The sequence below is a fragment of the Mauremys reevesii genome, linkage group 16, assembly GCF_016161935.1.
Source record: "Mauremys reevesii isolate NIE-2019 linkage group 16, ASM1616193v1, whole genome shotgun sequence".
In the NCBI taxonomy this organism is placed as follows: Eukaryota; Metazoa; Chordata; order Testudines; family Geoemydidae; genus Mauremys; species Mauremys reevesii.
The window spans coordinates 13,702,647-13,726,764 of NC_052638.1; the positions used below are offsets into that span (position 1 = coordinate 13,702,647).

The 24,118-nt window shown below is 40.2% G+C and overlaps 1 protein-coding gene across 1 annotated transcript in view; it reads right to left on the reverse strand.

The window, feature by feature from the left end:
• Positions 1-1,974: 1,974 nt before the first annotated feature.
• The window catches only part of MMP2 (matrix metallopeptidase 2), a 43,889-nt gene continuing 21,745 nt past the window's right edge, over positions 1,975-24,118 (reverse strand). Inside the window, exons 7-13 of the mRNA XM_039503771.1 lie at positions 22,843-23,016; positions 21,278-21,433; positions 17,911-18,040; positions 11,992-12,128; positions 9,378-9,537; positions 5,257-5,366; positions 1,975-3,027 (exon numbers count right to left, since the gene is read on the reverse strand). Coding sequence (XP_039359705.1) covers positions 2,924-3,027; positions 5,257-5,366; positions 9,378-9,537; positions 11,992-12,128; positions 17,911-18,040; positions 21,278-21,433; positions 22,843-23,016 — 971 coding nt within the window. The 3' untranslated portion in view covers positions 1,975-2,923. The remainder of the gene's footprint in view (positions 3,028-5,256; positions 5,367-9,377; positions 9,538-11,991; positions 12,129-17,910; positions 18,041-21,277; positions 21,434-22,842; positions 23,017-24,118) is intronic.

Here is a 24,118-nt window from a genome sequence, read left to right on the forward strand (position 1 = left end):
TCAGTGTTCTCTTTTAACAGTACGTGGGGTTTGTTCATTTGAATTAAAATCACCTTAAATCACTAAACACTACTCATTCTTGGTGGCCAACCAGCATTGCTTTTCAGATTGGGGACTTTGCATCGCTATTCAATTGTCTTTCTATATCTGTGAAGAAGGCCTGGAATCAAGACTCAGGAGTGAATGGAGAACTCTTTGGGATCACCCAGGCCATCTATTGTAGAAGCGATGTGTTTTGTCTCTTGTTCAGGTGCCATACCCAATCTTATTCAATCGTTTCCCGACAGATGCCAGAATTACATCATCGGCCATTGGCTGCTTACACCTTTAACCAGAGAAGTAGATTGTAGATCAATGCCAATAAGAGACAAGGTGATAGGAGGCTATTGAGGGAAGAAAGACATGGCTGATGGACAAATGACACTGTCTGGAAAGGCTACTTCAGTGGAAAAAACATGGAAGTTAAATGTAGAAGTACAGTGCTCTCTTCTGCAGTTGTGGGCCAAATGTAAGGTGCTACACTTAGGGAAGAAAAAACAAATGCACAAATACAGAATAGGGGAAAACTGACGTGGCAACCTCAACATGAGTCAGCAATGAGATGCTGTTGCAAAAAAACGCAAATGCAATTTTAGGTTGCATTACCAGAGGCATAGCATACAAGTCATAGGAGATGATAGAACCGCTCTACTTGGTGCTGGTTAGGCCTCAGCTGGGGTACTGTGTCCAGTTCTGGTCACCAATGTATAGAAAGGATGTAGAGAAATTGAAAAGGATCCAGAGGCAAGAGGCAAAGATGATTAAGGGAATGGAATTCAAACATATGAGCAACGGCTTAAAGAACTGGATATATTTAGTTTGGAAAAGAGAAGATTAAGGGGGATATGAGAGAGGTCTTCAGATACCTGAAAGGCTGCCATAAAAAAGGATGGAAATAAATTGTTCTCTTTTGCCACAGAGGGCAGGACAAGAGGCAATGGGTTCAAACTACAGCATAGCAGATTTAGATCAAATCTCAGGAAAAACTTCCTAACTGTAAAAACAGTAGGAAAATGGAACAGACTGCCTAGGGAGGTTGTAGAAGCTTCTTCACTGGAGATTATTAAAAAGAGGCTGAATAGCCATCTATCTTGGATAGGTTTCAGAGTAGCAGCCGTGTTAGTCTGTATCCGCAAAAAGAACAGGAGTACTTGTGGCACCTTAAAGACTAACAAATTTATTGTAGCATGAGCTTTCGTGAGCTACAGCTCACTTCTTCGGATGCATAGAATGGAACACACAGACAGGAGATATTTATACATACAGAGAACATGAAAAAGGTGGAAGTATGCATACCAACTGGAAGAGTCCAATCAATTGAGATGAGCTCTTATCAGCAGGAGGAAAAAAAACTTTTTGAAGTGATAATTAAGATGGCCTTCCTCACACCTTCTATTGGCCATCTTAATTATCACTTCAAAAAGTTTTTTTTCCTCCTGCTGATTAGAGCTCATCTCAATTGATTAGACTTTTCCTGTTGTTATGCATACTTCCACCTTTTTCATGTTCTCTGTATGTATAAATATCTCCTGTCTGTGTGTTCCATTCTATGCATCCGAAGAAGTGAGCTGTAGCTCACGAAAGCTCATGCTACAATAAATTTGTTAGTCTTTAAGGTGCCACAAGTACTCCTGTTCTTCTATCTTGGATAGTTTAGACACAACAAATCCTGCATCTCGGCAGCGGGTTAGACTAGATGAACCTTGCAGTCCTTTCTGACCCTATGATTCTATGAAATATTCCGATTGGTGTAAATTGGTGCAGCTCTATTGAAGTCAACAACTGAGAATTTGAACCTGAGTTCCTAAACACTTCCAATATGCGTTTCTGTTGTGGGTTAATATGGTCTTTCCTTTGACAGACACTCAATTTAACATGCTACCAAAATGCTTTGTAAATTCAAACAATTCAAGGAAGCATGTCTATGAGAATCACTGACAGCATCATTTGGTTTTATTTGTATCATTGGCATTTCGTGTGTGAGATTTTCTTTTTTCTTTTTTTTTAAATGAATAAAAACATTCCATCAGGTAGTAGATTGAAAATTTTCCATCGCCCAATGTATAAGTAAGCAGGTAAACAAATAAACAGACAAGCCCCCCAATGTTATAGAGAACAAACAAAACAAAATAAAATAAAACAAGTTAAACATTAGTACTTGGCTTTTTATGTATAATGCATTGACCTCAAAAATCTGAGTCATTCTGTCCATATAAACAAGTGATAGTAGTAACAAAGTGCATGAAGCAAATTGCTAAATTTTAACTAAGATATTAAAATAAAAAGTACTTTAAAACAATACTTTTAATACAGTTTCTTGCCATGATTCCATCATGCATCAACACAAATCAAATCCTGAGGCAACCTGTGCCTTTGCCAATCTTTCTGTATGACTATGTAAATAAATGGAAACGATGACCAAAACCTGCAAGAAGGTGACAAGCGTTGAGGCAAGTCCATCTATATTCAGAGTTGTATTAAAAAAAAAATAATCAAAGTGCACTGCTGGTACATCCTATTTGGGACTGGTACCCCACAGGGAACATAACCAAAGTCCAAAGAAGTCAGTTTCCAGTGACTTCACTGGATTTTGATTCCGGCACCAGGGGAATAAAAAAGTGTTGGATATTCTGCTACTAGCGTCACTGTGACTATCATGAAAATTGGAAAGTTGTACCATATTTTTGGGATAAACATCTTTTTGTATATTTAGGAAGTGCACACTCTTAAATTATCTGATGAAAGAAAGTGTAGAGTACTGGTACTTAGTGTTTTGGTACCAGTACCAGACTGGTCCATGAATTAGCATTCCGATCTATCTCTAATTACAGAAAAGGCATATAACGAAAAGAGTAAGTATTTGGTTATTAATATTCTATACAGTTCAGCAACCCAGCCAATCGGATTTTACATTGCCAACTTTAACAATCTTCAAGCTCGTGGCTTCCAGTTTTAGATAATACCAGTCCTTGAAAAAGTAGCTGTACCCTGTGAAGAAAAAAAAAGATAAATATTATGGAAAACACAACTCTTGATTATAGTTTTTGTTTGTTTCTTTATTATTTTAGCTAAACCTATAGGAATAGAAGAAATTTTTCTAATGATATTTAGAAGAAACTGTGTTTTATTTTTAACAGGGTTTTTAAAATGACATTTGTATTAATAACTTTATATATATATATATATATATATATATATATATATATATATATATATATATATATATATATATATATGAAATCCAGAGTGGATATCAAGGGAGGACTGATTTTGAATTAAGCCCATTTTGTGAGCCTAAGTTTTATGTACACAAATATTTGCTGGCACAATTAATGTCATTTAAAAATTTAGCTCCGTGGTATGAAGGTGCGATCAGGTAGGCACCTCCGTGACATCTCACAAACACTTGTGCCTGGGAAGTTGTCAGTGCAAAAATGGCAGGTCACTTCTGAAAACCATGGACTAGGTCCTTAGCTGCAGCTGAGCTACATTCAGAGATGGAAGAAGCAAAGTTGGCTCCAAGCTACCAGTATATATCCCCCCAGTCCTGAAGCTTACCATGGTCTGATTCAGATCCTGGGAGAATTAGAACAGTGCTGGAACATGCTCTAACTGGCCACCCATGATTCCAAGAAGCCATGTGGGGAAATCTCCTGGTCACGCCCTCTCCTCTTGGACCAGTTCTTATGTCAGAGGCCATGCGGCAGGATCTTATGCTGACCCTATCCAGGACTAGAAGAAGCCACCACAGGAAGGCAGCTAATCTGGTTTTCAGGCTTCACACCACCAGAATGGTGCAAAGCCATTCTGGGATTTGACCCAGACATCCAGTCCAAACCTTAAGGACTGTGTCATACATATTTATATTCCGTGTGTGACTGATTCTTCTCTTATATTCCTCCACATATAGAACAGGTTTGTAACCTTCTAGAGCAGTGTTTCCCAAACTTGGGACGCTGCTTGTGTAAAGAAAGCCCCTGGCGGGCTGGGCCGGTTTGTTTACCTGCCACATCCACAGGTCCAGCCAATCGCAGCTCCCACTGGCCGCGGTTCACTGCTCCAGGCCAATGGGAGCTGCTGGAAGCGGCGGCCAGTACATCCCTCGGCCCGTGCCACTTCCAGCAGCTCCCATTGTCTTGGAGCAGTGAACCGCAGCCAGTGGGAGCCACAATTGGCCGGACCTATGGACGAGGCAGGTAAACAAACCGGCCCGGCCCTCCAGGGGCTTTCCCTACACAAGCAGCATCCCAAATTTGGGAAACACGGTCCTAGAGGATAGTGACAGAAAAAACTATGGCCTTCAAGCTACCCATGCACAAGACATGGCATATAAAACATAAAGACAAAATGAAGACCCAGTATACAAATTATATTGACAATGAGGTAAGTGTTGAGTAAGTGCCCAACAGTTCAGAATTCGTATTCAATTCAAAATTTCAGGTGTTTAGACAAAATTTAACATTGTCCCGACTTTCTCATGAGACGTCTCTTTCCCCATGAGCATTTTGGCATTCTGGTTCTGGTCAAGTATTCTGGAATAAGACCCTTTCCTGAGGTATATTATTACTTCCACTTCTGATCCATGATGGAAACAAAGTGGAGAAAACCCCTCCAAAGTAGAGATGTTCCAGTTGGCAAAACTTGGCTTCTGACTCCCCTCAGGGTTCCATATTCCACAATATGGCTCACACCCATCTCTACTCCAACCAGTTCTCTAATGGGCTGTTTTAAACATGGTTTTGGAATGGGGAGGAACTGTGTTATCTAATTTGGTTTGCTCATTTCTAAAAAGGGAAAATGAAAACTAAAAATCAAAGGATTCCTTTGCTACTAAATCTCTAATTCTAAGAGACTTCCTTTCCAAGGGACCAGTGTCAGGGGAGCTTAAATACTTTCAATATCAACGGTAGCAGATTTTTTAAATACAAGTACTGCATGAAAGTGGTACTGATTTGAAAGGATGGTTATTTTTTACAGGAACCAGAAACGTTCAGGAAACGTAATAATTCCTAAATATTTTTCTTTAAGAGTAAATTGAGAGCAATGGGATATTTAACTGAAATATGTATTTTGCCTGGCAGCATGCCAAGCAGAATGATTGATTGGCTGCCTGTTCATTAACCACTAGAAATGAATGTCTCCAGGAAGTCCAGAAGTAGACAAGGGCAATACACACTTGAAAGGAAGCTCTATAATGACTTATGCCTGACTGCTCACCACTTCCGCTGAGATCCAGCACAGCATCTAGGTTATCTGGAACTCCATTCCAAGCATCAGCAATTAATTTAGGGAACCCAGGGTCCATTTTCTTCTTTACTTCATTGTACCTGCAGAAGATAACACCCCATAATCACGTCTTTATTTCATTGTAACATTTGCCACTACCTTTCAGGAGGTCACCAGTAACTGTGGCTGTACAAAACATTCACATGTGAAATTCAATCATCGTGTTTTCACACTGTTTCAGTTTTGTCCAGTTGTGTGACAATCCTGTGAATTTTTGCAGCTTTTCTGTTTGAAAATGCAATCAGTTCTGAACTGAAAATGGACCTCACTTTCACCCAGATAGTCTTTTCTGAGCAACGCCATCAATTTCCCAAAATTCATATTTAAAACTTCAAAACATAATTTCAGTGAAGGTCAACTTTTGCTCTGCAACCAGCAACTTTTCAGAATGACACATTTTGATGTATAATGGCCAGTTTGTGAAGATTCCATTCAAAGCTCCATTTCTGAGCCATAGAAATGACCCAGAATGAAATTACAAATAGTTTTGCATGAAATTTAACCACAAATCTCCACTGTTTTCACACAGCCCTACCAGTGATGATAAATATAATGGTTACAAGAACTAAACTTCCTTACAATTTGTTCCTACCAGTAATACCTTAGCTTGGAAAACCAGAGAATTTAAACCAACCCAATTACTTTCATTTGTTATACTTTTGGGGCTAAATCCTCAGCTAGTATAAATCAGTTTAGCTCCACTGAACTTATATCTACTTTCCAACATCCTTTTGAAGTGACTGGAGCTTTGCCGATTTCTACCAGTTGAGGATCTGATGCTTTGTTCACTTTGGGCACTTCGCTCTAGACTAGCCTGTGCACAGGGAGAGGAAAGATGTAAGAAGCTTTCCCCCCATTTTCATAGCCCACATACAGTTTATCTACAAGTGACTGTCCCTATGCACATAGGAGCACAGGGGACTAATCCCATTCTGTGACGCTGGGGATGCAGGATATTCCCAAGGGGTCAGGGGGGCTATGGCCTGGTTCTCTACCTCACGTGGACCTAGGGACTGAGACTGATTCCCAGAAGGAGGGGAGAGGAGAGTATGCAGAATTTACCAAGGGATGGTAGCAACTGATGTGCCTATGCCCCCAGTACAGGACTGCATCAGTGAGCCTCAGTTTAACCTGTGGTAGTGGACTGATCTCTTTATGATCATTTTCACTTCCTACACACAAATACCGTACAGAAGTAATATATTCTTGTTCTATACAGAGCCTGATTCTCCTCTCCCTTACTAGTTTTACACACACAAAACTCTCTTGATTTCGACTGAGTTACTCCTGATTTATACTGACGTAATTTAGATCAAAATTAGGCCCATACATTCAGAGAGAGATTTAAAATCATGACTTTTTTTTCTATTACTAGTTAAACAAAACCTACTTTGGGGGCTAAACCATCCTGCAGTGAAGTTTTAAAAGTTTAGCTGTGGAATTTATGAACCAATTCCCCTCACCACCAGCCCAATAAACCTCCCTGGCTTACAAATCCTGTTATGAAGACACTGAAAGGGAGGCAGTGGGCTTCATTCTTACACCTCTGTTCAAAGCTTGTGATAATGACATGAAAAGGACTTTGCAAAGTAGTTATTTTGATTCTGTCTGGCAGAGTACTTGTATAAAATAAAACAGCTGCATATTAAATGGTTATAATGTCTGTGTTAAACACAGTTGCCTTTTCCCAAATGTTTTTGATTGCTTGCTATCTTCTTTACGCAGATATAAGTCAGTTAAGCTGTTTAGTTGCTTAACAATAAATTATACATTCTACAGTGACTGCAACCGATAAGGGGTTTTGATAGAAATAGTGTCTGAGATCAGAGTGATAAATTTCTTGGAGACCCAAAGGTACAGTTAATCAAAACAGTGAGTGTTAAGGAGGAAACTAGCAGCATTGCTAACTCCTGGTCTGTAATTTCAAGTATTACAAATGGCTATATTATAAATACTTGAAAACATTAACCATGATCAGCTGCATAGTTAATATTTTCCAAGTGAGTGATAAGCAATCTTTTGCTTTTTAAGATCAATGCCTGTATTTTCAGATAGTGGGGAAAAGAAGAGTGCTGTTCTCAAAGGTAATTAATCATACTTGTCTTTCAAATGGTAACCTTTGTGAAAGGATATTTTATGTACTTATAGGAATTCATAGCCACTAGGATATAAAAAAGACACTACATCTACTCTGTTCACAATATGAAATTATTGTTCATATAAAAAGGATTCATGCACCCTAGATGTATCTTTGATATGTGATATAGCTTACATTTCACTGAAAGAATACTTGAAACCTTGGGAACTTATTACATCTGTAGTAGGAGCTTCCTGGTTTTTCCTTGTTTCTATATTGTCAATTAATGAATGGCTCTTATTTCTACCTGGAATTTCAAGTGTGTGTTCTTAAAACCAAACCCTGCCCTAATTCCATGTGCAAAGAAGGTCTATCTGGTGATTAAAGCAGGAGCCAGGATGTCAGGATTCCGCTCCCAGCTCTACTACTTTCTTGATGTGTATTCCTTAGGTAAGTCACCGCAGTTCAGCGAAGCACTCAGACAGGTGACTAATTTTAAGAACCTATTTTTGTGCCAAAACCTGCTGACAGTTATACTCTTGCAACTCCATGAAATAAAATAAAATGAGTACATTTTTCTTCAGATACAACTTAAGATATTTGATACTAACCTTTCAATCACACTCATAGACCTGCGGTTAAAGACATTTCCTTCTAGCACAGGACTCAGTTAGACTTTCTAGACAGGGACGGGTGTGAAGGAGCTTCTCCTTTCCTTCTAGCACAAAGTTAGCCAAAACTTCCTGCTGTGCAACTCTTTGAGTATTACTTTGATTATTTGGGAAGGAAGAATAATTTTCAGGAAACTGGTTTCAGTCCCCAGATCTGCCACAGACTTCCTATATGACTTTAGTCAAGTCTTTCAATCTCTCTGTGCTTCAATTCCCTTTCTGTAAAATGGGGATAATCCTTATTTTCGCCCAGCCTTTGTCTGTCTTGTCTATTTAAAGTATAAGCTCTTTGGTGCAGGAACTGTCATTTACTATATGTAACTACTGTGCCTGGCACAAAAGGATCCCATGTTTGTTAGACCAGGGAGAGGGATAGTTCAGTGGTTTGAGCATTGGCCTGCTAAACCCAGGGTTGTGAGTTCAATCCTTGAGGAGGCCACTTAGGGATCCGGGGCAAAAATTGGTCCTGCTAGTGAAGGCAGGGGGCTGGACTCCATGACCTTTTGAGGTCCCTTCCAGTTCTAGGAGATTGGTATATCTCCAATTATTACCTTATATTACCTAACCTCTGAGCCCTATCATAATATGTGACAAATAACAAGAATATGACATTTGAATTCTGCCTTTGGTTACTTATGTTGCATAATATTATTTTAACTCTCTGACAGACATTTCCAACATGACTCTTAGGGCGCATTAATATACACACTAGTATTTCGGGGTTATTTGTGGACATCCCTACAAAGACGGCTTGCCTTGCTGCGCATAGAAAACATATGAAAAGGATTGCAGATGCGGTCAAAATAAATTTCAAATTAAGATTTGACACGAGATTAACAGCTATATTTCAGCAGGATGTGCCCAGCTCCCCTCAGCACCAGCTAGATAAGTAGAGCAAATATGTTAGCCTTTTGTTATTTCTGTTGCTACCAGAAGAGCAGTTATACCAAAGTTTGCTAGCCCTATATTGTCGTCCCTCCCCCCCCCCACATTTTTCTGGCCAATGCCCTTCAGGAATAGTGGTTCAAGGGGAGATTTTTCAAAGGCACAGATGGAAGTTAGATGCTTACTGCCAGTGACTTTCACCTCGCTGCTATTTGTGCCTTTGAAAATCTCAGAGATTTATTCCAGGCCTTGTCACCTGACCACCTTGTTTCTGTGCTGCCAAGGGATATAATTTTTTTAGGCTCTTGTCTGGCAAAACATTTTGCAGCAAACACCTGAGCCTAAATGAGAACAAGTATCCACCACAACAGCTGTGAGTTTAGTTAAGGGCTCACCACCTTAACTGTAATGTGTCTCACCTCCAAAACTTGTCTCCTGCAAAAATGTATGTCTTCTTGTTTTTGCTCCAGTTAAAAGCTGCATTGACGTGTTGTACCTCGGGAGGTAACCCCAGACTGGTGAGTTTCTTTGGATATCCTCTCTCCAAAGTACTGGCTGAATAAACCCAGTACTCATTTCCTAAGTGGGAAAAACACTTAGTTACATGGTAGTTAACTCTGTTACAAAGTGGATTAACCAAAAAAGCTATTTCTGTTTTGTGACACTTCATAGGATCTTTTATCATCCTGCTTATATTACTAATAAGCAGTGTGTTCCAGTAGGCAGAGCACTGGACTGAGGCTCAGGAATTATGGTTCTGTTCCTGGTTCTGGCATTGACCTGATGCTTGGCTTTGGATATATAGCATCCCCTCGCTGTGCCTCTGTTTCCCTTCCTACTTGTCACCTGGCTTGTCCATTTAGATTGTAAGCTTTCTGGGACAGCGGGTGCCTCTGACTATGAGCATGCATAGGCCTTGCTGTCAGTTGGGTTTATTGTAGTACAAATAATTAACAATGATAATCTGGTTGGATGATGAAGTCTTAAAGCAGAGTAGTCTGAAGGCCAAACACAACCTATATCCTGCGCACACCCACCCTCTCCATGTATATGTGGTTTGTTTATTTCAGAAATGTCTATTCATCCATCAAGTTAGATACAAGAATATCACATATTAAGTAGTCCTCTATATCTCCATTTTAAAAGGCCCTGATTCTGTGGTCCTTGATTTCTAATATGACCCAAAGGGCCAAATTCTGCAACCTTTACATTGTTTGGTACCTTATTCAGTGAATATTTCTATTGACTCCAGTGAAATTACCCACCGGTGACCATGGAAACTTTCGCCATGAGAGAATATTTCTAATGGCCATAATTATATTACAATATAATTATATTACAATAATTATGAATGTCAGAAAGCTTTCCATTGACTTCACTGGGAGTTGGATCCGGAACTAAGTTATCTGACAAAAGAAAGGTGTAAGGTGCAACATTGAACTTCCTGGCAAACTCATAGATTCGCAGATTCCAGGGCCACAAGGGATCATTGTGACAATCTAGTTTATAACACAGGCCATAGAACTAACTCAGAATAATTTGTAGAGCAGAGCTTGTAGAACAACATCCAATCTTGATTTCAAAATGGCCAGTGATGGAGAATCCACCATGCCCAGATTAGATTGTTTCAATACTTAATTACTCTCACCATGGAAAATTTACTCCTTATTTCCAGTCTGAATGTGTCTTGCTTGAACTTGGATTGGGTTATACCTTTCTTTTCTAGACTAGAGCCTATTATTAAATATTTGTTCCTCATGTAGGTACTCATAGACTCTGCTCTACTTCAGATTCCCCTGTTTATGCATCTCAGAATTGCAGTAGCTATCTTGGCCACTGAGTATACTAGGAGCTCATGTTCAGTTGATTATCCACCACAACCCCCAAATCTTTTCATAGTCACTGCTTCCCAGGATAATCTTCTCCGTCCTGTAAGTTACCAGCATGGCCTTTCAGAAGCAAAATGTGGATGCTCCTGTACAAAGGATTTTAGGGTATTTGGGCTAGAGGCAGTTTCCTACTGATCTTTTAGCGATTGCTAGTCTTTCCTGTTTAGAATTTTTCTAAAGCAATTGCATTTCCCTGCAAAAAACAAAACAAAAAGCTACACCAAAACAAACCAAACAAAATAAAATCTCCAAAGTCCGCCACAACTAACAATAATATTTACTGGAGATGGCATATCAAAGCATTTTGACTGTGCTGAGTTTTTATTTTTTTACCATGTAGCTTAACTCCGATAGCCAATCAAACATGGGGAATAAATTAACAACACTTTTTCCCCCTGAGCAGAAAATGTACAACAGCATCAGCCATGTGTTTTTTACATGGCTGGAGATGTTTAGTCATGTTGCAATGGATTCTGAAGGATAGTTTTTGCTGGCTCAGTTTTCCAAACATTGAAAACAACCTCCCAGCTGTATTAGTTTGGCTAGGCTCGCTGGAGCATATATACGACTGACTTAAAATGGACAGTATACTGATTTGTATCTATTATTATCCTCGGCCGTCAAGCTAGCTAGCATGCCCGCATGCATCCTCTCTGCCTGATGAGTAATCCGAGTTAGACTCCTGGAATGCAGAGCAGGAATTTGTCTTTGACAGACAGTAGAGGTGCAGCAGCAGAACATGAGAAGGAATGGAATTAAGTCTAAGATTCTCAAAGAGAAGTGATCTGTACTGATACTGTAGCTGACAATGAGGGTGACCTGGACAACGGGAAGGGTGACATTCAGTGTGAGTGAAATGCCAGCATTCACATACAGTGACTCAGTTCTGCATATTGCCGAGTTTTTCTTTCAAGATGCTAACAGCCTTTCAGCTCCCAGTGGGTTAATGGAAGTGGAGGGTGCTCAGCACCTTGCAGGTTCTGGACCTTTAGTCCTAGGAAAGGAATAGCTGAAATCTGACATTCATAATAGATCTGATATGGCTGCCCTCAGAGGTACATTTCCCTCATCCAGCTTAGCATTTAGAAGACCGAATTTGAATGCAGCGCTTATGCAAGCTATGTTTACAACTTCAAACCAATACCTGAAAAAAACACGGTCTTCTCTTCCTGAGGGGCCTCATAGACAGCATCGATTTTTTCTGGCACCTCCGGCCAGAATGTAGCAACAAGCAAGGGACCTGTGGGTTTATTTCGGGGGTTTACAGTCCTCCAGATGAATCTGAACAGAACAGAAAATGGCACAGGCTTTACAATGAACTGATTCATCAGCACATCTGTTTCTCATCATATCTGGCAAAGGCGTATGTGCCTGAACACGCACATGCTCTCACATGGTCTAGCAACAGCAGCACAAACTTATAACTGCTTGGCTATACATTCAAAACTGTGCCTGGGAGGTTAAATGAATCCTCCTGCAGCATGCTAATGAAATGGTTGCATAATCTGCCGCCCGCCGGAACCTCACTGAAGTGAAGTAGATTGATAGCTGAAGGGTTCATGTTGCTTCTTGCGCCAGAGTAAAATGTATTCTGTGCTTCAATTATACAAATAAAACCATTTACAAGGCAGTTACATGATTACAGTTATCCTGCTGTTGTGTATGGAGCAGATGGACAAGCATTTGACAAATGCAGACATTTGCATCCCATGAATTGCTCCTGCAATTATTATTGTAGGGACTAAAAGTTCAAATCGAATAACTATATATCAAGCAGCTGGGAAGTGAGCTTGGCTGTAAGAGAAACCTTAAACATTAAACATGTTCATTAGAGAAATGCTTATTTTATGTACAAGCAGTATCCTCATTTGATATAAGATTTTAAAAACTGTAATTATCTTTCAATGGCAGAGCATTGTGTAGAAGGCACTTGATATTAACAAAGGCACTACTGGTTTTCTCCCCTGTTGAAGGAACAGCCTTCCCCCTCTCCCGCCCCAAGAGAACAAAAGCTTATAGCAATTTGCCAATATTTTAAGATGAAAAATCAACAAGCTAGCTGAAGCCCTGTTGCAACATACTTTAGCTGGTAGCTAGTAAGCTAATTATCAGGTCAAATCCAGCTTTTATCATTCTGAAAAGTAGAAGCTGAAAAAAATGTGCCAGTTTTTCTCACCCCTAACTGGAATCCTTTTCTCATGAAACTCTCAAAGACTGAAATTGTATTTCAGTGTTGCCTAAAAATGGCAGGATCAGGCCCTAAATTGCATTTATAGATTGCTGTACCACCCATCAGTTGAAATCTGACTATGGATAAAAGGAGCTAGCAAGGACACAAATTTAGAGCATTTTAATATGTATTTGTAAGTACGATAGTTTTTTGTCTCATTTCTAAAATTAAACAATTCTGATAATAGGGTGTAGTAACTGATATGAGCAAGACAGAAAATGACTAAATGTATGTTACTTTCCTTTTTCTTTACAAAAGTTTTGTTAGCTATAACTTGGTCTTAATAACCGGGATAATGATGTCTTAATGTGTTCTATTTTTCACTGATATAAACATCAATTTCAGATTTATTTTTAATGAAGAATAATCAGAGTAGCTATAGCAGGCCACACGCACACAAAAGCACATTTACTGATACACTATATGAAAAGGGTCCTTTTCCTATTGCCTATTATATGTTTCTTTTCTTTCACAGAAAAGCAGATCACGTGACATAAGGAACTCCATGTAACACATATCTGCCACTACATATATAGCTTTTGATAAATGATTATCCTTACAGAAGGGCCTAAGCTGCAGAATTCTGATCCATATTAGTGGCTCTGCTCCCCTTTGCAAAGTTTGGATCAAATTTAGGCTCTAATCAGAGAAAAGGGCCAGGGATCCATATCCACATTAGGATTCTAAACCTCCCAGAGCCCAGAAGGGTTCGAAAGCAGGGATGTGGTTCAAGCCCATCTCTACTGAATGGAGCCCATCAAAATATTTTTGACACAACAGTTTTCTGTTGGAAAATGCAGTTTAGTCAAAAGCGATATGTTTTGTGGTTACGTGTTGATTCCAGCAAAAAATTCAACAGCAAAAGAGGAGAAATGAACTTTCTTGTTTCATTTCAATAATGCTGAAACATTTTGTTTAGACTTTTACATTAAATATTAATTTAATATTGTATATTACATATATATATATAATGCATACAATATATTCTGTTTTTACATTCGTGAAACAAAATGATTTAGTGGATTTGAATTTAAATTTGTTGGACTTTTTTCATTTTGCAGGAAATTTCTAATTTTTTTTTTGTTCCAATTGAATGAAAACAAATTTCTAAATGCTGGAATTTCCCACTGAACACAAATTCCAATTTCCTCCCAGCTCGACTAATTAATAAGATTGCTTCCTACATCCTCATTGGAAAGGCTAGCAGGTCTTTTAATACGGGACCTCTTGCTTATGTAGAGTAGCGCACACACACAGTATTTCCCTTCTCTCATTTCTTGATTCTACATACATCTGTATGGAGAGGAAAAACAAAACCAAAACCCTTTGCTTTGAAGAGTTCTTCTAGTCTTTCTCCTTAGTCTTCTCTCGGTCTTATATCTATGTGATATAAACATTGGATTCTTTGGTCATTTTTATTATTAAGGTGGGTGAGTCATAAAAGTCACAGGCCCCATGATTCAGGGTTATTTATTAATTCCAGAAATGGACCACAAGGTTGTTTTCTGCCTTCTCCCCTAATATTGGGAAATACAGGATACAAATACAGGCGAATGAATTCCAAAGTAAACCAAATAAATAGTCACACCCTCTCTTTGCTGAATGTTAGATAAAGTATGAGTCAGTTTGAACAATTTGTTTTAATCTTTATATTGTTCTTGGAACAATTGAATTTTTCCGACTGCGTGTTGAATTTCATATTTCCCTATGATTTTGTATATTATAAAATGTTGACCTGACACGGCTGATGCCTTGTATATACACATTCATAATACTTGCACGTGAGTTTCAAGTGCAAGAGACCTATGTGAATAATATAGTTGATTAAAACAAGGCAATTGCTGATTACACTAATGCTATGACTGGCACTACCACTAGCAGCTGCCAAACAAAGAAAGGAGGGGAGACAGGTGGAGAGGAACTGCAAGAGGCTGTTGCTGGGCTCAGCAGAGGTGCCCTACACAAGGACACTGAAGTATGGTGTATTTATACCTGACAACCTCCTCTCTCTTTCCCAGGACATTGAATGGAAATTTCTTCAGGAATCTTGGATTTTAAAGGCTGGGAAACTGTTTTTAGTAGGATCTGTTTTCAGAGCTGATCTCTATTTGTGCCAGAAAATAATTATGGCAAAAATGGAAGCTGGCTTGGGGCCTGGCTGAAAATTGGGCCCTAAAAATGATACACATGGCATTGGAGTATCAATTTTAATACCACAATTCAGAAGTGGTATGAGCTAGCCCCCAGTCAGGCAGGTTTTGCAAACATATCAAGTTACTTTTGTGCAATGCAACAAATTTGACACCACAGATTTTTCCCCCTGCATTTAAACTTTGTTGTTGTTGTTTTGTTTAAAGGTGATTGACATTATTGAAAGGCCATGTGTTTAGCTAAAAGGAAGCCTGACCTAAGGGTTGCCCTCAGACATCGAGGCTAGCAGAAGTGTGTGCCCTCTGTGTGGTAAACAGAAAGTGGTTCAGGTCGTGGGGTCCACCCCTTTGTAGCTCAGGCACGGAATGGTCCAAAGGTGGCTTTCTGCAATGTTTGCCCTCCAGGCACTGCCCACAGCCCACAAGGGACCTTTCTGGCAGCTGCACATCACCAGATTGTAGGGAAGCCCTGGTCACACCTACTTTTTGGGGGGTTGAAAGGAATAGCACAGGAGCTTCTAACTGCCCCAATGCCAGCAGAGATTCTTTCCCAAGGGAAATCTCCTGAGGCCCCTTATACCCAGAGCACCACAAAGCAACTTCAGCTGGAGTTTTCTTCATAGTCTCTCTACTGTGTTCCTCTCTCCTCCATCTGTCTCCCCACTCTCTGTTACTTGACCAGAAAACCAGTAACAGAGCAAAAGTTAACCTCTCGAACCTTGGCCCTTGATTCTGATCTCACATGCATGTAAATTGGGAGTAAATCCACTGCGGAGTTACATAGTGGTGAAGCAGGACCCGAGAGCTTGCCTCTCCCTTCTGCTCTTTTTCTCTGAAAGGATGATTCAAAGAACATGGCTTAGGCAATATTATTTCGCAGAAAATCATAAGTGTTCCAGCTGAAAATTAAACATGGAGGAGATTTCTGGGCACACAACACCAGCAGGCACAAATGATTATTAAATGGCCTGAGACTGGAAGCTCCACAGCAGATATTTTGTGAGCATGCCCAGTTTGGTTATTTAGTTCCGTTCAGTGCATCCAAGTCTGTTGTGTTTCAGCGGAGCACATAGCAGTTGTGGTTTCCAGTACTGCTGGAAAAATGGCCTTTGTGCCTGTTTATCTAGGACAATAATATAACCATTGACATTCTGATTCATGCCAATTTCAAATTTTACAGCACTGCATGAGCAGTTTTAAACAAGGAAGTCTGCTTCTTTTAAACAAGTGAGATTCGTTTTTACGTTTTTAGCTATTATTAAAAAGCTTAATTTCTAAAATGAATTTACTCAAGCACAAATTAGTGTGAATGTGCACACATCTATACTCCCCCACTCATACTGTATCATATATATAAACACATATGCTGAGTCCATAGATTTTATGCCCAGAAAGAGCCATTATGATTATTTAGTCTACTGTCCTGTATAATACAGTTCTCTGGTTTTGTTGCAATAATAAAACATTGGATTATTGGAGCACTGAGTGTACTTTTCACCCTTTTATTCTGTGTTACTTTTTGCAACGGGCAGACACTGAAATTGGATGGGTCAGTTCCATTTGATAGTTTGGCCAGGTTCACTTTCTGGTCCTAAATCTGAGCTGTTGTGTTTGAGTCTCTCGCTCTCTCTTACACACACACTCACACTCACACTCACACACACAAAATATGCACATGGCCAGAACCTTAGCTATAGCCAGAGAATGCTTGGAGTAACCGAGCAATGGGGAGGCGGGGGGTGCTGTTTATACTCCCCCAACTAGAGCTGGTTGGGAGTTTTCTGGCTAAACGTTTTTTCATTACTGAGTCATCAAAACGGAACTATTTTCCAGAACCATATTTATTTCAATGATCTTCTGAAAAAAACATAAGTGGGTTCCAATGGAGCCCTGCCTGGTTTCCTGCCACCTTGCCTGGCGTGCTGCTGGGAAGTCCAGGCTCCCAAGGCCAGTGGCTCTAGGAGCACCCCTGCCATTCAGACTGTCTTTGAGTTGGGGACCCCAGAGCTTCCAGGCTCCCTGTGGCAGAGCCCAAGCTACTGCAGAGATGGGAGCCTGGAAGCCCTTGGTAGCTCCAGCTCTAGACAAACCTCCCAAACCTGCAGAAGAGAGCCTGGGAAAATCTGAGGCTCCTGGGACTTCTAGGTTCCTGGCTCCCTGTCATTTAAACAAACAAACAAACAAGATTATTTCTAAATCCTGCCTCTCCCTCCCCCCCGATTTCCCTTCCATGGGAAATTTCATCATTTCCACTTTGTTCTGAAACAGAACATTTGGTTTGTTCAGAAGTTTGGATTTTCCCTTGGATGGAAATTCCAGTTTTCAACCAGAATTTTACAGAATTGCTTTGACAGTATAGCACAAACTTTCCTTCTGCTCCAAGTAATCACAGAATCATCGGGTAAGACGGGACCATGAGGGTCATCTAGTCTAACCCTCTGCCAAGATCCACAGATGGCTCCAGCCTTCTTTTGAAAACCTCCAGTGAAGGAGCTTCCACAACCTCTCTAGGCATCTGTTCCATTGTCCTCCTGTTCTCACATTGTTTCCTGAGATTTAATCTAAAATCTGCTATGTTGTAGTTTGAACACATTGCCTCTTGTCCTGCCCTCTGTGGCAAGAGAAAACAACTTTTCTTCATCTTTTTTATGGCAGCCTCTTACCACTAAACAATGTCTCTCACCTGTCTTTGAAGAAAAACGTTTCTCCTCTAATTTGGGAGATACCATCAAATATGACATCTTGTTTGCATAACATTGGGGTGACTGGTCCAAGCGTGGGAGCTGGATCTGGCCCAAAATCAGTGGATCCTCCTACAACGAAGAACAGATTTATACTCTAATGTTTGAGTGTATTGTTGTTGCTATAAATCATTTAAGGGAAACAATCACTTCAGTTGTTTGGAGGTTATATTTGATGGAAATTAGAAAATGTTTCAGAGGTTGTGTAGTTCAGTGGACAGGGCACTAGATTAGGACTCAGAAGGTCTTGGGGTGGGAGGAGTCTATTCCCAGCATTGCCACTAGCCTGCTGTGTGAGCTTTGTCAAGACATGTCATTTCTATGTGCCTGTATTTCCCCTCCTACCCATAGTTGATCTAGTCTATTTAGTCAGGAAGATTTTCAGGACAGATAATTTTTGTTAGCAACTCGCATTTATTAACTTTGAGAATTTTTTTGCCCAGTGTTGGGGTAGTTTAAAATATAACAAACTAAAGTTTCTTAAAACAGTGTATGCCATGGTATCTCAACTGATGTGCAGATAATTCTGAATACTATACATACCAGGTTTTTGTACTGCAGTTTTTCCAGCCTGCTAATAGTTTGCAAGTCATAAATACACATTTTGAGCCATTTGTTGCCTTTCTCCCCTCATTAAGAATCAAAATGTTCTCTTCAAAACATGCACTTTGCCATCTGTTGGATTTTATTTTGTTTTGTTATTTGGCTGTGGCTGCATTGCCTGGTGTAGCATCTGGCTGCTCCTTAGCAATCAGGTGATTTTACATCATTAAACAAAACGTGACTCCAGCTGATTTGATGTAGCTCTGATTAATGCTAGAAAATGTGTAATGAACAATAATCCCAAAAGCAAAATACAAGTTTGTTTACAAAAATAAAAAGTTTTTTGAGTTAAAGTATTTCTTCAGTTAGTTAAAGAGGCAGGAAGGATGGTCTTCTGGTTAAGCCTTAGGGCTGTGACTTAAGAGACTTGGGTTACATTCTGAGCTCTTCCAGAGTCTTTTAATTATGAACTTGTGAATATCACTTAACCTTACTGTGTCTCACTTCCCAATCTGGTAGTACGCTGCATCCTTTTCTGCTTCCATCCCTTTGTCTTGTCTATTTAGATTGTAAAATATTCCAAGCAGGGATACTTTTTACATGTTTATGTGCAGCACCTCGCACCATGAGGTCCAGTCTTGGTTGGGCTCTCCAGACTTCACACAAATGATTATATAATTTCAATTAAAGAGCCCAGCAATTGGAAAAAATGAATATCAAAGTCAGTTTTTTGAATAAAGAACATATATCTGGTAATTATTTGGTATTATTATTAGCATTCCTAAGGTGTCCAGAACTACAGAATCAAGGCATCAGTAATTAAGAAGTGATGCAGTTAGAAAACCACGAAATGATATGATCCTTTCAAACTGCTCAGCAGCCTTATATTCAGAGATATTTTCATCCCTACATGGTAATTTAGCAAGTCTATAGACTGAATGGATTTTAACTGATCAAAGTCATAAAACCACCTCCATGCAATATATGCTAAAATGATCTTTGGAGAAAAATACATAAATATTAAAGATGAACGCAGAATACAAATATCTGATATCCTCCTCTTCCCCACAGAAACATCTGGTATATACAGCTATCACCTTCCACACATTATCTACAAATGTTGTTTCTCCTGTTGTACAGCCTAAATGGTTGGCTGATTGATAGGACGGTGATAGAGGTAACACACTACACATACTCGTAAATTCTGGTCCATCATCAATAAATCAATCAGGTGAGGAGGCTTATTGTTCACATATCATTCTGAAACTTATCAGGAAATCACAAGAAACATCTATCATGTGGAGAATAATCACTAAATTGAGCAGAGTGGAGACAAGAAACTCATGAAAAGCAACTTGTCTCTCCAGCACAATTTATTTTCATTTTAACCACCACCAGCAATCACCAGCTTCTAAGTCTAGGGAGTGTCTCCTTAATGAACAAGGTAGAATTGCTCATCTGAAGCATCCCAATTTGAAAACAATAGTACGAGGCTGAAGAGGGCGTGTGTGTCTCCATCTGTGAAACAGCTTTACCCTCTTTGCATTGCTTTTAGACCAAAAAGGCCTTTGGAGTATAGACTTAAATGTCCTTTACAGGCTAAAAGAGTGAGCTCCCTAGTTGGTGTCAGAAGAAGAAAATTATATACCCAGCCATTGACCTCTATCACCCCATTGCTTCTGGAAGACTAAATGAAGAGCTAAATATCTGGCATGAAGTTTTCTCTGGTTGATGGTAGGTAGTACACTGTCCTTAGGGAAAGTCTCTACCCCCATGTTAGGCCCAGGTTCTGCCCAGACCTATGCATGCACATCTCCCATAGAAACAGGGGTGTACTCAGGAATGTAAATGTTTCTGCTTTGAGTGTGGGGGGCACATTAAACACACATACATTATACATGAAACCATATAAACCCATGCACATGCATCATATGCAAAGAAATAAACAGCCACGTGTTCACCATTTAAATGAACTGTACCTTTAATCCACTTTGAATATGGGCTCCTTAACCTTATGGGGGGAACATGTGCAAACCAAGTAGGTGCATGTGCATCCATAATCTCACGTTACGGGGATACATGTATGACCTCACTGAGTTTGCGCACTGCATGTTAGGAGGAAATATCTTAATAGAAAAAAAAAGCGGGTGCGGGGGGAGGGCAGAGAGCTCCTCCCACCCTGGGGCTGCAGTGGAGAGAGTGAGCTTCTCCTTCGCTGGGGGCAGGGCTTGGTGGGGGATGCAGAAATCCTCCTGCCCTGCAGCTGCGGCAGGGAGAATGAGAGAGCTCCTCTCTCCCAGGGTTGCGATGGGGTAGAGTGGGGAGGGTCCATACCAGGACCCTTGTACTGCCCTCTGCCATTTAGTCAGGATAGACCACCCCTTTAGCAATATGTAGGGCAAGGTGATGATGGTCCCCTGACATCTGGTCATGACCCCTGAGTTAAGGACTCCATGTTACAGAGCAGGTATCCCACAATTCCCAGCATGGCGTTTCATAGCCAAAGAGAGAGAGAGAGCCTTTGAAAGTTCCACCTAAAGATACGGGATTAACCTATGCTGCTCTGGGGCTTTCACAGCTCAGAAGCGTAAGTGGCTGCTTGTTACTGAATTGAGCCATTAATAGGAAGTAGGAACAATATCTTGAGTGAGGCAGGCAAGGGAATGGAAATTTGCATCTCTAATTACTCGGAAGTGCACGTTATTTATAATAGCTTCTGAAAATACTAGGTCAGCCCGTACTTTTGATAAACGATGAATACTTTACCATAAAGTTCCTGGATTCCTTTAATGTCATCCTGAGACAGTCTGAAGTTCTTGGTAAAGGTGTAGATTGGAGCCATAAGAGCTCCTGGGTCCTCAGAGTGCTCTAGTCCCATGGCATGGCCAAATTCATGAGCAGCAACCAAGAAAAGACTGTAACCTGAACAACACAATGAGTCAACACAGGTTGCTTGTATCCGAATAAAGATATACTGCATCTATTATCCCAGGCCCATAAAATTGCCACTCCTCCTCTCTCCACCAAAAGATTCCCATAATAAATATTGCTTGATGTGGAATTTCATATAATAATAATAAACATGCCGTGCATATTGCCAAGTCTTAGGAAATGTCATTAGACAGAAAGGTTTCTTTTCAATCCTATTGTACAGTTGACTCATGCATATATTTTCCCTGTTTCCCATGTAAAGTGCCCTTGAACATTGACTTAGTACTTCTGAGAAGGAAGGAAGTAGTTCAAGTGAAATGTTTGATTTATTTAGCATGGAAGAATTAAACCACAATCTGGACCTTGAATCTTACTTTCAATCATTAAAAACCATCCAGGAGTTATACGGCTCTACTGAGGGTTTTTTATTTTATTTTAACAAAATTGCTGTTTTCATTATTTGTCTTGCTTGAGTTGCAGATAATATGAGGCAGGCGGAGGCCTACGATTAGTGCAGTAGCCTTTCACCTCTGGATTTCTGAGTTTAAAACCGACCTTAGGTCACTAGTACTTTTGTACTGCCATCTTAGACTCTAGTACATATTTGTCAACACCCAGTCGTCACCTCCATAATCCTTATTAGTACAGGAGGGCATTGATTCAGTACGGTTAAAAAACTACTGATAGGTGAAAAATCATCCATATTACAAAAGGGCAGCATTTTATCAACAGTTACCAAATCAGTGTCTGAACAGAGAAGTTATTTCCTGTTCTAAAAAAAATGGAAAATGCTTCTGTACATCAGATACCTGAATTTAGCAATTGTTGGTCAATGTTGCAAGTACTGCATTTAAAAAACATCTCTAATTTATTTCAAATAACACCAAAGATTATTAAAATGAAAATAATTTATTAAAAAAAATATTTCCCCCACTTTTTCAAGAGTTGTAGGGTTTTGTGGGCGGTTTTGGTTTGTTTTTTTTCCTGCTAACCCTTTCTGGGAGTGGTGGGCCACAAGTTGCCCGCCACTGCTTTAGGGGACCATTTATGATTAAAAACCTGTTTCCTTTGCTGTCTTTTATAAATATCCTGCAAACATTTTTATGTATTTATTTTGACAAGCTTTTTCCAAACCCTAACTTTGGGCGCCAGATGTACTCTGAGAGTGTCCTTTTATTTTCAAAAGTAAAATATGCATTCCCAAATTTGTAGGGAAAGTAATGCAAGTGTACATGAATTATAAATATGGGTCCAAACTTATCCTGGATGTAATGCCGATTACATCAATTACTCACAGCATTTTGGTCAATGTTCTTCTATCATTGGTTAGCCCGAGACAGAGGCGGGAGTAATACACGTTGCTAAAGGTTTTCAAGTTATTGTTTGAGAAACTGTGTTACCTTGATCTGGACAAAAGCCCCATTTGCGGTCATCATCATAGTTACTAGTGGAAGCACACCACATCTTGCCATCACTACGTCCAGCGCTTGTGCAGGATTCATACTTATTGCCAAGGAAGGTGAAAGGAAATACGCAAGGAGCTCCTTCTGAATTTCCACCAACCGTTGACATTGCTATGGGGAAAACAATATTTAAATGCAATAAGTAGAGAATCAATCAGCTTTTGTGACATAAAACTGACATCACCTTCTCTTAAATCGTACCTAAGCCCAGAAAGCAACTGGAAAATCTAAACTGTTGTAACAAACACGGAAACTGTGACTGAAAATGACAGTTTGAAAACAGGAGCGGCTCTAGCCATTGCGCCGCCCCAAGCACGGCGGCACGCTGTGGGGGGCGCTCTGCTGGTCGCCGGTCCTGAGGCTCCAGTAGACCTCCCGCAGGTGTGCCTGCGGATGCTCCACCGAAGCCGCGGGAGCAGCGGACACTCCGCAGGCACGCCTGCGGGAGGTCCGCCAGAGCCACCTGCCGCCCTCCCGGCGACCGGCAGAGCGCCCCCCGTGGCGTGCCGCCCCAAGCACATGCTTGGCGTGCTGGGGCCTGGAGCCGCCCCTGTTTGAAAAGGAAATTGCCTGCAACTGAGGAAAAGCGAGGGAAAGTCTAATTGTTCCTGCTGAAGCCACGGAAGCTAAAGACAAAAACTGCAACTGGCAACTACTTGCAGGAAGCAGTTACTCTACTGCAGCTCAATGGCATGTGGAATTGGAGGGGGAACTGATTAACAAAGTGATATTAACAACTGGTATTAGCCTAATTAATACGATCGTTTCTGGTAATGCTTTCAGTTGTCTTCCATGAGTAGATTTATTGATAGAAACTTATAATTTTGTTATATATCAGCAGATTGTGAAGTGTCACACTGAAGTTTACTTAGCTTCTGAGGACAAAAAAAGATCTTAGAGGAGTCAAAAAGTCAGATCTTGCACACTGAGACGGTCGAGGCGTACTGACAGGATCAATTTTAAATCAGTGGTTTTTAAACTAATCTAATGAGAAGGATATAAACTATATGTGATACGTGCTGTGGAGTAAAATTTCTACCTTTGGTGCTCACGGAGACCGCTTTTTGTCTTCCTATTCTACTATATCCACCCACACTTTTAAATATGGCCAGTGGGTCAGAACCATCATGGAAAGGATGCTGAAGAACTGTACCCCTTATATGTTGCTCAAGGTTGGAATGAAGGATATTGAGTAGCCACAGTGCAGGAGTGT